At 35.6% G+C, this 13,888-nt stretch overlaps 1 protein-coding gene across 17 annotated transcripts in view; it reads left to right on the forward strand.

Moving 5' to 3' along the window:
* Window positions 1-13,888, forward strand: part of CAST (calpastatin) — a 135,464-nt gene that overhangs the window by 73,149 nt on the left and 48,427 nt on the right. For 9 of the 17 annotated variants that reach the window (XM_031968004.1, XM_031967997.1, XM_031967942.1 and 6 more), the window contains 5 exons: window positions 3,955-4,014; window positions 9,435-9,497; window positions 10,175-10,219; window positions 12,624-12,680; window positions 12,800-12,928. In XM_031968004.1, coding sequence (XP_031823864.1) covers window positions 3,955-4,014; window positions 9,435-9,497; window positions 10,175-10,219; window positions 12,624-12,680; window positions 12,800-12,928 — 354 coding nt within the window. The remainder of the gene's footprint in view (window positions 1-3,954; window positions 4,015-9,434; window positions 9,498-10,174; window positions 10,220-12,623; window positions 12,681-12,799; window positions 12,929-13,888) is intronic. The other 8 variants (XM_031967975.1, XM_031968010.1, XM_031968047.1 and 5 more) reach the window with 3 other exon arrangements.

The raw sequence follows: 13,888 nt of genomic DNA on the forward strand, positions 1-13,888 counted from the left end.
CACAGAGTAGGCACTTAATAAATGTTTGAACTGGGGGGAGATGAGATGAGTCAAAGTAAAGGTAAGTGGAAAGTATTTCAGGTGATGGTTGGGAAGAATATAAGAAAAGCCACCAAAGGGATTAGAATAATAATTTGTGTTGGAGAATAGTTGGTAGATAAGTCTGAGGCCAGATTATGGAAGCTTTAAAAGATAAAATGGAGAAATTTGATTCATAGAATTATAGATTTAGAGCTAGAGTCCAGCCTCCTCATTTTAGAGATGAAACTGACCACCTGAGACAGATTGAGTAATTTGCCCACAGTCACATGGCTAGGTAGTATCTGAGGTAGAATGTGAAAATAGGTCTTCCATCTACTACACCTCTATAAAATATGTAAAGATGGCAAGAGAAAAATGACAGAATTAAAGCTATGTATGATATAATGTGCTCTATGGAAGCTAGCTTAAAGTAAGCTTGGAGAGAATAGCTAAAAGGCTACTGGAGTAATGTAGGTGGGAGGTGATTCAGGACCCAGACCAAACTGGTGGCATTAGGAATAATTAAAAATCTGTATTGAATGTTAAGAAAAACAACCTTAAAAGGTTTTAAAGCATACATTTATATGTAGTTGTTTTGTTTTATTTTATTCTGATTCCTGTTAAATTATAAGAGGCTAAGGAATCTGCTCATTTGTTGAAGAGAGGAATAGGTAATATGAGAAATAGAAAAATGACTTGTATTTTCAAGTAGAGTATTGCTTGGGCTCCTACACACATATATCATAAGACTTTAACCATAAGAATCTATTTAAAATGTATTTTCAAACATATTTCAAAGACCTTTTCAAAGAAATCCTAGTTGAATAACATTCTATGTGCAAAGCACTGCAATGAATGCTAAGGGCAATACATATGATGTGATATGTGATATGATTGATCTCTGCCTAAGTGAACTTACATACTATAAGAGGGAAGATAGAATTTATTTAAAAAAATTTTTTTAAGAGTAACCATTTCAAGGCAAGAAATTCTGATCAATACCCCCAGTGAACATTCACTAATTAACATACTCTATACATTTAATATCAATAGGAAAAGTAAAATAGAACGTCCTTTTAATTTGACTTCTTTCAGACTGATAATACCACCATTGTTTGGGGGAAAAGTGAATAATGATTGTGGGGTTTCTCGAATGACCCAATTCCCACTTTTTCCCCAGAAATTAAAAACTATTTTCTTGTCCAAGAATTTTAAAAGATAAGCAGTATGGTATGATGGGAAGTGCACTGTGCAGAAAATAAGGAAAATGGGGTTGTGATTCTGGCTGTACCAGCTGATAGTTGGATGATCTTACCTTTGTACAAGTTAGCAAATATTTCAGAGCCACTCTTTTTTCATCTTTCAAAAATAAAAACCATGATCACACTGGTCTCATCCAGCTCCGACTTTCTGTCACTTTGATATGTCATGAAGAACATGTCAGTCCCTAAAGAATTTCAGTAAGAAGATATTGTGTCACAAGAATAAAATTGAACACTCACTGAAGATGCTTTGCTGAGGTATTGGAAAGGCTCTAAGGGTGGGGTGCTTAAACACCAATATAAATTTCCAGGCTCAGAATCATTTAAAACAGTTCCAATAAAGTGCTGCGAGAATTTGGGAATTAACTAAGATGTTCTGCTTGAGAAGAGTATTTTAGGGAGGGAAATTGGAGTAGAGAGAAGATGAAAAGGAGAGAGAGCTGCTTTTTATAGAAAAGCTGTGCTTTCTGTAGTTGCATAAAAATACAGTCTAATTTAGAGGATAGAGCATTAGTCTTGCAATTAGGCAATTGGGCCTTGGAACAGAGACCTACATTTACTAGCTTTATAACCATAAGCAAATCTCTTCTTAGAGATACAATTTTATGATTAGTAAAATGGGGGGTTAGTAATACATTACATTCCACAGAGGTTTGTAAGGAAAGATAATTTTTATTCTTTAATGCTTATACAAATGTGAATTGTTAGTGTTATTTTCAATTTGTGGAAAAATAAAAATATACTATTTTCGTTCATTTTAAGCCTGTAGAATTAAATCATGAAAATGTCAAACATGAAGAATGACCAATTACACATTCTTTATTTTAAGTATATATTTTAACATGGTAGGGTAAGGCTTTCTGATATTTTCTGTAAGTTTTTTCTTCGAATTATAGGGTGAGAATTGTATAGTTAGGAGGAGAAATGATTTGATGGGGTGTAGCTGTGAATGCTTATACATATTTATTGTAGGAAGTGGGGATCCCAAACTTAGGGCTGGAATGTTCATTAAAAATCGTTTAGTCCAATGCTTTCATCTCGCAGATAAGGAAACTGAGGTCTAGAATGATTAAATTGATGTGTGAACTCCGGCAAGGCAATTAAACTTCATGAGCCACAGTTTCCTCATTTGTTAAATATGGGGATTGAACTAGATGGTCTCTGAGGATCTCCCTAGCTCCCTAAACTTGTGATCCCGTGATTCTATTCAGGCATTTGAGAATGTGGACTCAGAAATGCCCCTGCAAGGCACGCCCTGTTTTTGTAAGTTAATGAGGTTAATCTACATTCATTTAATAATCATTTATCAAGCATTTACAGAGTACAAATCATTGGGCTGGATGCTGGGAGAGAAATATGACCTAGTCCCTGCCTGCTTGGCACTTTGCAATCTAATAAGGTGAAATGTGACGCATAAATCAGCAATTCTAGGCAGAAAATATAAAATCACTTTACGGTAATGAATCCAAAATCTAATAAAAGCATATGACAAGTTTAAAGAGTTAGGTGAGGTATGAGGATGGAAACACCATTTATAACTTATGGGAGGGATGCTTCCTGAAGGAGATAGCCATGTTTAAGTTTGAAGGATGACTGGAATTTCAAAGCATTCCAGGTAGATGAGGCAGCATTAAGCAAAGCCTTGGAGGTGAGAGAATGAGCTGGACATATTGAAGTGACCTCTAAATATAAGTGACCTTTGATATCTATTGATTCAGCTCTTTTCTCTTCTTCCTTTCCTCTTATGTTATTGTGGTTCCTATTTTATATCATGAGAGTCAGTGTATAATTAATTAGTGGATAGTGACCTATCTGGAGCTAAGAAAATCTTTGTTCAAATCCTGCCTTGGATATACATTTGTTGTACCACCATGGACAGTAGATAGAGGTCAAGTTTCTTCAACATAAAATGGGATTAATAATAGTACCTATCTCAAAAGGTTGTGAGGATTAAATGTTTATAAAAATATTTAGCACAGTGCTTTGTATGTAATAGATGCTATATAAATGCATATTCCCTTACCTTTCCCAACCTTCCTCTTCCTATTTAACTTCTTAGTGTATCAGGTATCTCTATAAAATATAAATTACAAGCAAATATAATCTATATCAGTTGGAGGCAGCTTCAGTTTATGGAGTTCATCATACTAAATAAATCACAAATTCAGGCTTCCTTCCCTCCCCTCCAACAAAATAAAATAAAATCCTTTGTGGAGAACTAACCCAAAATTTTCCCTTAATTTAAAAAAAAATACCTATGTATTACTTTGGCTGATGAAGTCTGAATGCAGATTAAAGTATACTTTTTTTAAACTTCCTTTTTCTTGGTTTTTCTTTTTCTTTTTGTTTGTTTGGATTGCTTTTTCTTTTATAGCTTTTATTCAGCAGAAATATGTATAACATATCAAATTGCTTGCCTTATCAATGAGATGGGAAGATAAGAGAGAAGAAAAGAATTAATAATTCAGAATTTTAAAAAATGTTAAAAATTGTTATGTGTAATTGGAAAAAAACATTTTATTTGTTTTGAAGTTGCTTACCTACTGTGGGCACTGGTGTTCTAAACCTATGAAGCAAATTAGAAACAAAATAATATGATTATGCAAGAAATGAGGGAAAATGTGAGTTTTGAGTAAAAAGTGTCAGTTACATTATTTCCTTTTCCCTCCAGGCACCTACTTCCTTTCCTGATTCAACAAGTACTCTCAGTATGAATCCCATGGTAACCAAGGTATGTGACCACATTTGGAAATTAATCTATTTAACCTTGGCTTAAATTTTTGTGCATGTATTTGGAAAAATATGGAATAATAATTGCTAATTGTTGGTTTTATATCCTTCTGTGTAATTAGCCTAAGTTATAGAAATGACTTCCTGATTCATGGAAATCTAGCTTAGCTTTTCCTAATATCAGAACAAATAGTCAACCATCAGTTATCTACTCTAGAGTTGTCAAACACTCCATGACTGACCCCTTCACAATACTCCTGAGAGGAGGTCAAACTAGATTAAAAAAAGTAATTGGGAAATATTTAACAAAATAAATGGAAATACATTCAAATATATATAATATGTCATTTGAAAACTAAGTCAATGGGATGCTCATATGGATCTTTATATTTGGGTAAGTGGCTGTTTTCTTTCACCAATGATGAAACAGGCAAACAAATTAAGTGACTTGCACAAGGTCCCACAGCTAGGAAGTGTCTGAGATCACATTTGAATTCAAGAACATGAGACTTCCTGAATCCAGTCCTGACACTCTATCCCCTGTGCCAACAAACTGCCCTTTCTTGGGCTTAGTGATACCATGAGATTGTACCTTAACAAAAAGATAGATTCTGGCATAATCTGTCCTCACAAAGGGGAGCTTTTCTGGAAGAAAAAAATATATAGAATGGGGGCCATATGCTTATTAATGCTCATGAAACTGTTCTGAGAAAGCTGAGAGGAGCCCAGTGCATATGAAAAAGAGAATTAGTAATAAGGTTTATATAATTTGAACTCTCTAGTAATGGTGGGAAACCAGTGGCCTAAGTGCCAATGATAGGAATGAGTCAGCTGTGATGGCTGTTGATTCTGCCATATACACCTATTTTTATCCCTCTTTCTCCTCACTCTTGCTTTACTTTTTCTGATCCTCTCTTTTTCATCCAAGGTCTATATTTTAGACTTGCCAATAAGTGCCCATGGTCTTTGCTTGGCCTATTTGATGGCTAAAGTTACTGCTGACACTGGCTCTGGAAGCACATGAATACTTAGGAAACAAGGGAGGAGAAGATAGTTTAAGTCATATGTCCAGGGTTTGAAAGACTGTATATAACTAAAAACAAAACAAACAAACAAACAAAAAAAAAAAAACAGGCAACCAGCTCAAAGACAATCAGTATATAGCAAAACAGGTCAGTTCTTAGTTCATTATACTTTTTACTTACCATATGCTTTGATTTTATTTATCTATGTACATCACTGTGTGGCATTCCTTCAGTAAAATAAAAGCTGTATTTTAAGTCCCCATTTAGCATAGCTGCTTTCATATATAAGCACTTTAGGCTTCCTAAATTGAACTCTGGCCTCTAGAGCGAGGGAAAATGCACTATATAAAAGTGTAATCCATAGCACTTTTTGATAACTTTAATTTGGGGGGAAGCACTTCCTACTTCAAGATCACATTTTTCTCTTTGCAAGTGCCACTAATTATTCTTAGTTCCACCCTGTGAAACAATTTTGAATCCTAATGATAGCTTTTGGAGGAAGTATTATGTCCTGTCTAAGTATTTTTTTCTCCAGACAAAATAACTCAAGTTTCTTCCACCTTCAACCAGTCTTTATATGGTCCTGCAGCCTAAGAAATCCTAACCTTTGATTCTTAGAATAAAACAGAATATATGTGTTTGTGTGTGTAATGCATATAACATGTATTTATATATCTATGTGTATGCATCTACATATAAACATATACATATCATATTTATACCTATATGTGTTTCTGTATATATATATATATATATATATATATATATATATATCTCCATACATATACATATAGTCATGTATATAGGTATACTGTGTGTGTGTGTGTGTGTGTGTGTGTATCATCCATGTATATGAAGAGAAGAGATAGAGGATAAGACTGAGAGGGAGAAGGGAAAAAGGCTCCAGAGCAAACTTCAGAAAGTAAAGCTAAGCAGTTATCTGCTTGAATTCATTCTGTGGGCATGAGATGTCTATTTCATCATATACATGGTAAATGTGAATGGACAGAAATCTTTTAAGAAGTGCTGTATTCATGTCCCAACCTCCGATATACTAGCATCTGAAAAGGCTGTTGGAGAAACCACAAAATAAGATTTATTTGTCTATCTGCAATCCTCAAACTACTTTTAGGAATAAGATAAGAAATTTAAAATATAATCATGACTCAAAAAACTCCTGTTTAGTAGAAATTTATAGAGGAGTTAGGAGACATCTAGATGTCAGGGTTCAGGAAGACTGAATTCAAATGTAGTCTCAGACATTTACTATCTGTGTGACAGATCCTAGGCAAAGTCCTCTTTTTTTTTTTTTTTTTAACCTTTGTTTGCTTTAATCCACTGGAGAAGGAAATGGCAGACTCTGGTATCTTTGCCAAGAAAACCCCAAACAAAGTCACAATGAGTCAGACCCAACTGAAATAATTTTACAACAACAATAAAAAGCCCAATCTAAGATTATGGCTACAAATCATTACTTTTATTATTATTACTTTATGCATATCATGCTTATCTAAGTCTTATATTAAAGAGTGATCATAGGATTGTAGATTAAAAGCTAGAAGCAGAGATGCTGGAACTAACACATACATACTAGTTCAGGAGAACCAATTATTAAATTTTTAGTGTGAGCCTATACATTTTGGCAATCAGCAAGCTACAAATCAAGACCTAACTTACTGTTTTGATGATTGTCTAGACTTAAGAAAGTGATGGAGAAAATGCTAACTATTGAAATTAAACTTAAAAGTGTTTTTTTTTTTTTTCCTGAAGAACCAGTTTTTGAACCCTTACTAGCACCCTACTGACTGGAAGAAACTGTTATTTAATTATTTATTCATATCAAAATCTCTGTGACCTTGTAGATAGATTAATATGTTCATTTCACAAATATAAGGCTGTGTTTGTGGGCACTCATATTTGTTGGCAAAATTTGTTACATGTAAATAAATTTCATTGGCTCTTAATTAGGCGCCTATTTATAGTATTTTGCCAACATTTAATTCATTTCAACAAGCATCTTTTAAATGCATATAAGGCATATTGTGGGTATTCAATAAATGTGGATTGAATTGAAATGTACACTGTCAAAAAATTAAAATGTTGATTTTATTTCTAAAACAACAAACCAATAAATTATACTTGCAGAAACAAAAATAAAGGCAGAAGCATGAACAAGAAATGTGCTATTTGAGTAAAGACAAAGTGCAGACCTTTTTTTCCTGTTTTCTTTAAAATGTGCCTTTGCACATGCAATGTTTTTTTGTTGCCTCCCTTGGAGAAACAGTCTCTCTATACAAATGCTTTGGTATGCTGAATGAGTCATCATCACGCAAGTGATTGGGCCTCTCAGTATTATGGTGTCACACAAAATGTTCTTTTGTTCTGTGTTCTAGGTAGAAGATAAACTGTAAAAAATTTTTTAAAAATGAAAATGAAATGGTAGTGCTTTTATGTAGGGCATTTTGACATCTGGCTTTTCAAAACAATAAAAATATAATCTGCAAAGGAGACTGATAGAAAGGACAGTTACAAACTCCAGAATATTTGATCTTTTTAAAATGTAAATTTCATGAAGGTAGAGAAGTCTTCTTGACTAAACTTTCTTTTGTTGTTGTTGTTTTTAAAGGCAATTGAGGTTAAATGACTTGTCCAGGGTCACATAGCTAATAACTGAAGCTGGACTTGAACTCAGGTCCTCCTAACGTTAAGGCCAGTACTCTATCTGCTGCACCATTTGGCTGCCCCTTGACTAAACTTTCAGTCTCTTGTAGTGCCTATTCAAAAGACAAATATTTTGTTGTTTAGTCATTTCAGTCATATCTGACTCTTTTTGAGTCCATTTGGGGTTTTTTTTTGGCAAATATACTGGAATGGTACTTCTTTCTCCAGCTTATTATACAAATGAGGAAACTAAGGCAAACAGGATTGAGTGGCTTGTCCAAGGTCACACTGCTAGGAAGTGTCTGAGGCCAGATTTGAGCTCAGATCTCCTGCTTCCAGGTCCTGCCCTCTATCTACTGCATCACCTGCATTTATTAAGCACCTACTATGTTCTAGGCATTATATACACAAATGCAAAAGAAAGACAGATAGTCCCTGCTCTCAAGAAGAGGAAGCCAAGAAGAGTGGAGGCAGGAAAGTGTCCTGCAGCGAGGTACAATAGAGAAACTGAAGCATTCTCTCCAAGTGGGAAGTGATGTACTGGCTGCCCTCCATCCAGAGGAGCAAAGGGTGGGGATGTGGCTGATGGCACCTTGCAGTGTCGTGAGGTTTCCCAACAAGAAGGTTCCTTGGGCCATGATGGAAGTCACAGGAGGGCAGCCAGATGGAACGTGGAATGGTGCACTCCAGTGTGTTTTGTAAGCATTGAGAAATATTACTGAATTGGGTGAGGTCTGGTTTTTAATTTAGAAGCAGCATAGCACAGCAGAGAGAATGCTGGACTGGAGGTAAGAAAACTTGCAGATAATGACCTCAGATATCAGCTGGTGATCAGAGAAGCTAGAAGGTGTGGTGGATAGAGTGCCAGGCCAAGACTCGGGAAAACCTGCACTCAATTCTGGCCTTGGACACTGACTAGCTGTGGGACTCTGGGCAAGTCACTAAACCCTGTGTGCCTCAGTTTCCTCATCTGTAAAATGAGCTGAACAAGGGAATAGCAACACTCTGGTATCTCTGCCAAGAAACCCCCATTTGGGGACATGAAGAGTCAAACAGGACTAAAACGATTACACAAAAAGATGGGCAAATAACTAAGCCTTTCTGAGCCTTTAACAGTTTTTTTAAAACTTAGCTGTCAGCGCATCACAATATGCTTTAGCAAAGAGAACTTACAAAACTTTAAAAATAAAATACATTAAGATTGTGATGATAGAAACTTGGAACACCATTGAATTTTGCCCTTATAGATTTGTTGATAACCACATAATTAATTTTTTGGAATCATAGATTTAAACAGTATCCAAGAAGCAGCTACACAAAAGTAGAGATTGTTTTTGTAGTTGGCAAAGAGAAAAGGGGTCTTCTGCAAATTTTGGTAGAGTTATTTGATTTTAAATTAAGTTCTTCTTTTAGAATACACACACATATACACACATACATACACACATGCGTATATATCTATAAACATATTTCGATGTATATATATAGACAAATATATGTACTTGTGTGTGTGTGTGTGTGTATATGTATATGTGTATATATATATATATATATATATATATATATATATATATGAGAGAGAGAGAGAGAGAGAGATACAGAAAGAGAGCAAGAACCATGAAAGTTAGTAAAATAATTACTTTGTTGCCCTTTTCTCTACTTAAAGCATTTGACTATTTTATTAGACTTAACCTTTTTGTTTTGAAGCCTTGATAAATATGTATTGTAATATCAGGCTACTCCAATCAAACAGACCAAAGGACTGCATTATCATGACAAGAAAAGGAAAAATCCTCAGGTGACATGCAACTCATCTTATTTTTCTTTGTGTAGTCTTTGTGAGTCTGTGACACCATTGGCACAATTTACTAATGATCACTTTACCTGCTCAGCACATGCTAATATTTTTAGATCACCATTTTTAATAAAGAACTATGCACCAGATTGCAATTTCCCTCATAGATTCACTTTTGGCATCAGCATTTTGCTACTAAAGTTAACTTCTCTATTTTCTCTGTTCTATTGCACATTTCATAATTTTAAGCCATCAGCTAAAATTCAAGATGAATACATTAATTATGGTCAAGAAACTAGTTTCAGTAGCAGCAGAAGTTCCCTTGGTCTTGAAGATTAGGAGCTGTGATTGATTATTTACTAATTATCCTCCAGTGATATTTGATAATAATGAGATCATTGATAATGTGACATAAGACATTTGAAGGGACTCTTACGAAAAATCCTTGAAATGTATGGAAAAGAAAAAAGCAGATTGTAAAGTTTAACCTAGAAAAGTGAATTTTAATATTTTTGGATTTTAGATCACAATTTTTACAATTTCAGTCAATGTTATTTTTAGAAGTTCGAGAACTATCAGCATTTCTATATTCTTGCTCTTTTGAGTATTATACCAGGAAAAATATGGTGATCTTTATAAACTTTTAAAATTACTTGTGGATTTGTTTGTTTTTTTTTAAGCAGGCTGAACAGATACAAACCGAAGAAAAATCACAGTCAACTAAGGTATGATGTTTATTTGTTTTTATATTGGCCCATGGTTCTCATTATTACAAAGAGTCTTAGATGGAAGAATAATCAGTAGTGAAAAGAATATGAAAACAGAGATCAGAATATAAGAGTTTTCAGTTCATCTCTGCTACTTGCTGATTATGTATTCTTGGGCAATTAAGTTGACCTCTTTACACTTGGATTTCACATGAGAAGAATGAACTAGTTGCACTGGATGATTTCTAAGATTCGTTGAAGCTCTAATATTCCGAAAGAATTGTCACTTAGTGTGAAGACCGCACCGCGTATTTTAAAATCAGCCAGAGTCAGGAATTCAGGTTAGGGGAAAATCGTCAGTCTTTATTCTCGGTGAAGAAAGATCGGAGGTGGAAGAGAATCGGCAATAGCAATGTGTGCAGCTGAGTCAAGAAGCTAGCTAGATCAGCAGCCACACAACTAGCATTAGGAGTATAGAACCCAGGCCAATCTCTCCCAGCTTCTCTTCCTGTCTCTCTGCCTCCATCCATCAAAATCGTCATTTCCTATACAACACATCAGGACTTGCACAGAGAGTGGGCGGGGGCCATTCTTTATCCAAGCATGTATATTAATAGAGTGTAGTCCAATTACTATTTAGCCTCACGTGCTTGGGACTTCAGTGCATCAACTCAAGCCTCAGCCCATTACAACTTATGTTTTGTATGTATTTATTGTGAAGAACTTGAATCCTTGGGCATTGAAACTGGTTGAGTAACTTTGGGTCATTCATTTAACTGCTCAGGGGTCTGGCTACCTTCTCTGGTGGTAAGTTGCAAAAAGGTTATCAGTTTCAGAAATGTGTCAACCTGATATAGTATAGATTGCCTTTTCTGCTTATAATTTCCTACATCAGTGAATCACACATCCAGTTTCTGTACGTTAATGTGTAATGAAGATGTGATGTTTCATAGAGGAAATTTAAACATAGAGAACAGCAGTTTATTTTATTCTAATCCAAATTTTAGGTTTTTGGTGTGTAGTTTGAGAAGAACAAGGGAAGAGGGGATAAAAACTATGGTAAGGGAGTAATAACAAACGTTAGGGAATATAAGTGAAGAGTGAATTTGCTCTTTGGGTAAAGCACCTGTATTATGTTAATCAGGAAAAAATGTTCCAGCATAGCAATCTGATTGATTGGATTGATAGTGGAAGGGAGTCCTTAGGGATAAGACTTTCTTGCATCACCAATTACCAATCAGGTTATTGAATCAGATGTATCAAAATGCATTATGAGATCTAGGAAAGAGAGAAGAAATTTTTATCTTCATTCCCTGAAATTTTAGAAACTTTCTCTTATGTATTTGCAAGTGGAGGTCACCACCTCCCTTCCACTCCTAGATGTATCCACAGTACCAGAACATCCCAATGAAAAGTGAAAAATAAACTATCACTGAGATGGTTACAAACTACCACTACAATATGCTGACTAGTGTAAAGATTTAGAAATGGATTTCCTTTTTACTTTTCATCTGGATTCTTGGCCAGTCTGCTAACTGGCCTCATTGTAGGCATATTGTTTAAAATTAAGTATTGACCCAAGAACATGCAACATTTTTAAAGCCACATAGTAGAACAAGAAAACATTTTTTTCCACCAATAACTAATATGTTAGTAAGCACCTTCATTGTACCAAGCACTATACAAAGCACTTTTCAGTTATTTTCTTATTTTTAATATCTTAATAACTTTTTATTTTATCAAATACATGTAAAGATAGTTTCCAACATTCACCTTTATAAAACTTTGTCTTTCAACTTTTTCTCCCTCTCTACCCTCCATCCCTTCCCATAGACAGCAAGCAATCCAATATAGGTTAAACCTGTGCAATTTTTCCAAACATATTTCCATATTCATCATGCTGTGCAAGAAAAATCAGATCAAAAGGTTAAAGGGAGAAAAAGCAAACAAACAACAATAATAGATAAGATAAAAATACTGTGCTTTCATCCACATTCTTTCTCTCTCTCTCTCTCTCTCTCTCTCTCTCTCTCTCTCTCTCTCTCTCTCTCTTTGCTGAAGCAATTGGGGTTAAGTGACTTGCCCAGGGTCACACAGCTGGAAAGTGTTAAGTATCTTGAGGTTGGATTTTAACTCAGGTCTTCCTGACTTCAAGGCTGGTGCTCTATCTACTGTGCCACCTAGCTGCCCCCACATTCATTCTCTATAATTCTCTCTCTGGAGGGGATGGCTCTTTCCATCACAAGTCTATTGGAGTTACCTTGAATCACCTCATTGTGGAAAAGAGCCAAAGGACAGGAAAACTGTAATGATGTTTTTCCCCAGGAAGAACTAAGTGCTTAGATCTAATCTTGTGTTCTCTTGCTGCCTCAATATCCTGAAACCATTGTTAAATATTTTTTGTATCTCTTGAAATTGGCAGGCTACTGAACCTCATATGAAAGATGCTCATAAAGAAAAAACAAAGGACGATAAAATGGTAGGTACTTACAATTGGATTTTGCTTTGTATGTCTTTCTTGCTTCACTTGGAAGAATCTGTCAATCTTGTAATTTAAAATATATTATCTTACTGAAATTTTTGTGTCTTTGCTTGTAGCAAAAAATCCCCGATGAGCAGTTGGCTGCAGAAACTAAGGATTCTTTATTTGGAAAAGACACCCTCAACCCCTCTGACCAACCAACACAAGACAAACCAAAACAAGACAAACCAACAGAAGGCCCCCAGGTAAAACCAATTGGATAGAATATTCCAAGTGTGTCTGAGAAAAATCCACATTTTTTACATCCACATACATCCACACTGAGGGGCAGAACTTTCCAGTCAGTCTGTCCACTGCACTGATTGTGTTGATGTCTGCAGTGCTTTGCCCTCTTGTGAAGTGACATAGTTGGGGAAAGTTATGCCCAGGATTACAGAGGTAACAAAGCAGGTACTTCCTCCAAAACATTCCTAATCCTGAGGAATGGCCAACATGACTTTAGAAGCAGATGGCAGGGAACACATCTTGTAGAAGCAGATGTAGATGTGAGAGAACAAATATACAAAGCAAAGACCCAGACAGGTTCCTAGTAGCCATGAGTCAGCTGGATGACTCATTAGAGAGAGCCCTGGGCCAGATGCAGCTTCAGGTACTCGCTAGCTGTGTGGCTGGCCAAGTCACTTAACTTTGTTTGCCTTAATCCAGTGGAAAAGGAAATGACAAGCTGCTCTGGCATCTTTGCCAAGAAAGCCCCATACAGGGTCGTGAAGGCTCAGACGTGACTGAACAATAGCAAGCACATACTTTTCCTCCTTCACTTCTTCCTTCAACCCTGAGGGCCAGACCTATTTTAAAATCAAAGACATTGAAAATTCTCATAAGATCCTTAATTTAGAGATCAAAGGAGCCTCCGAATCTGTAGGGGGCCTGAACTCTGAAGAAGTATATTTGAAACAAGGTGTTAACTCTGTGAAATTGATGAGATGATGATTCTCTAGTATACATATACTTAGTACTTAGCATAGGGATGTAATGGTTCTCTAGTTCACACATTTAGTATGCGCAATGATGTAATTGTACTAAGGTATTTAAGGGCTGAGAGGACTTGAAATAAACGGACTCCATCTTTGACCATTCTGGTGAGTCTCCTGCCTCCTTCACTCCTCCACTGACTAAAGACTCGGACTGATTCCGAGGTCTTCTGG

Source organism: Sarcophilus harrisii, chromosome 1 (assembly GCF_902635505.1).
Source record: "Sarcophilus harrisii chromosome 1, mSarHar1.11, whole genome shotgun sequence".
In the NCBI taxonomy this organism is placed as follows: Eukaryota; Metazoa; Chordata; class Mammalia; order Dasyuromorphia; family Dasyuridae; genus Sarcophilus; species Sarcophilus harrisii.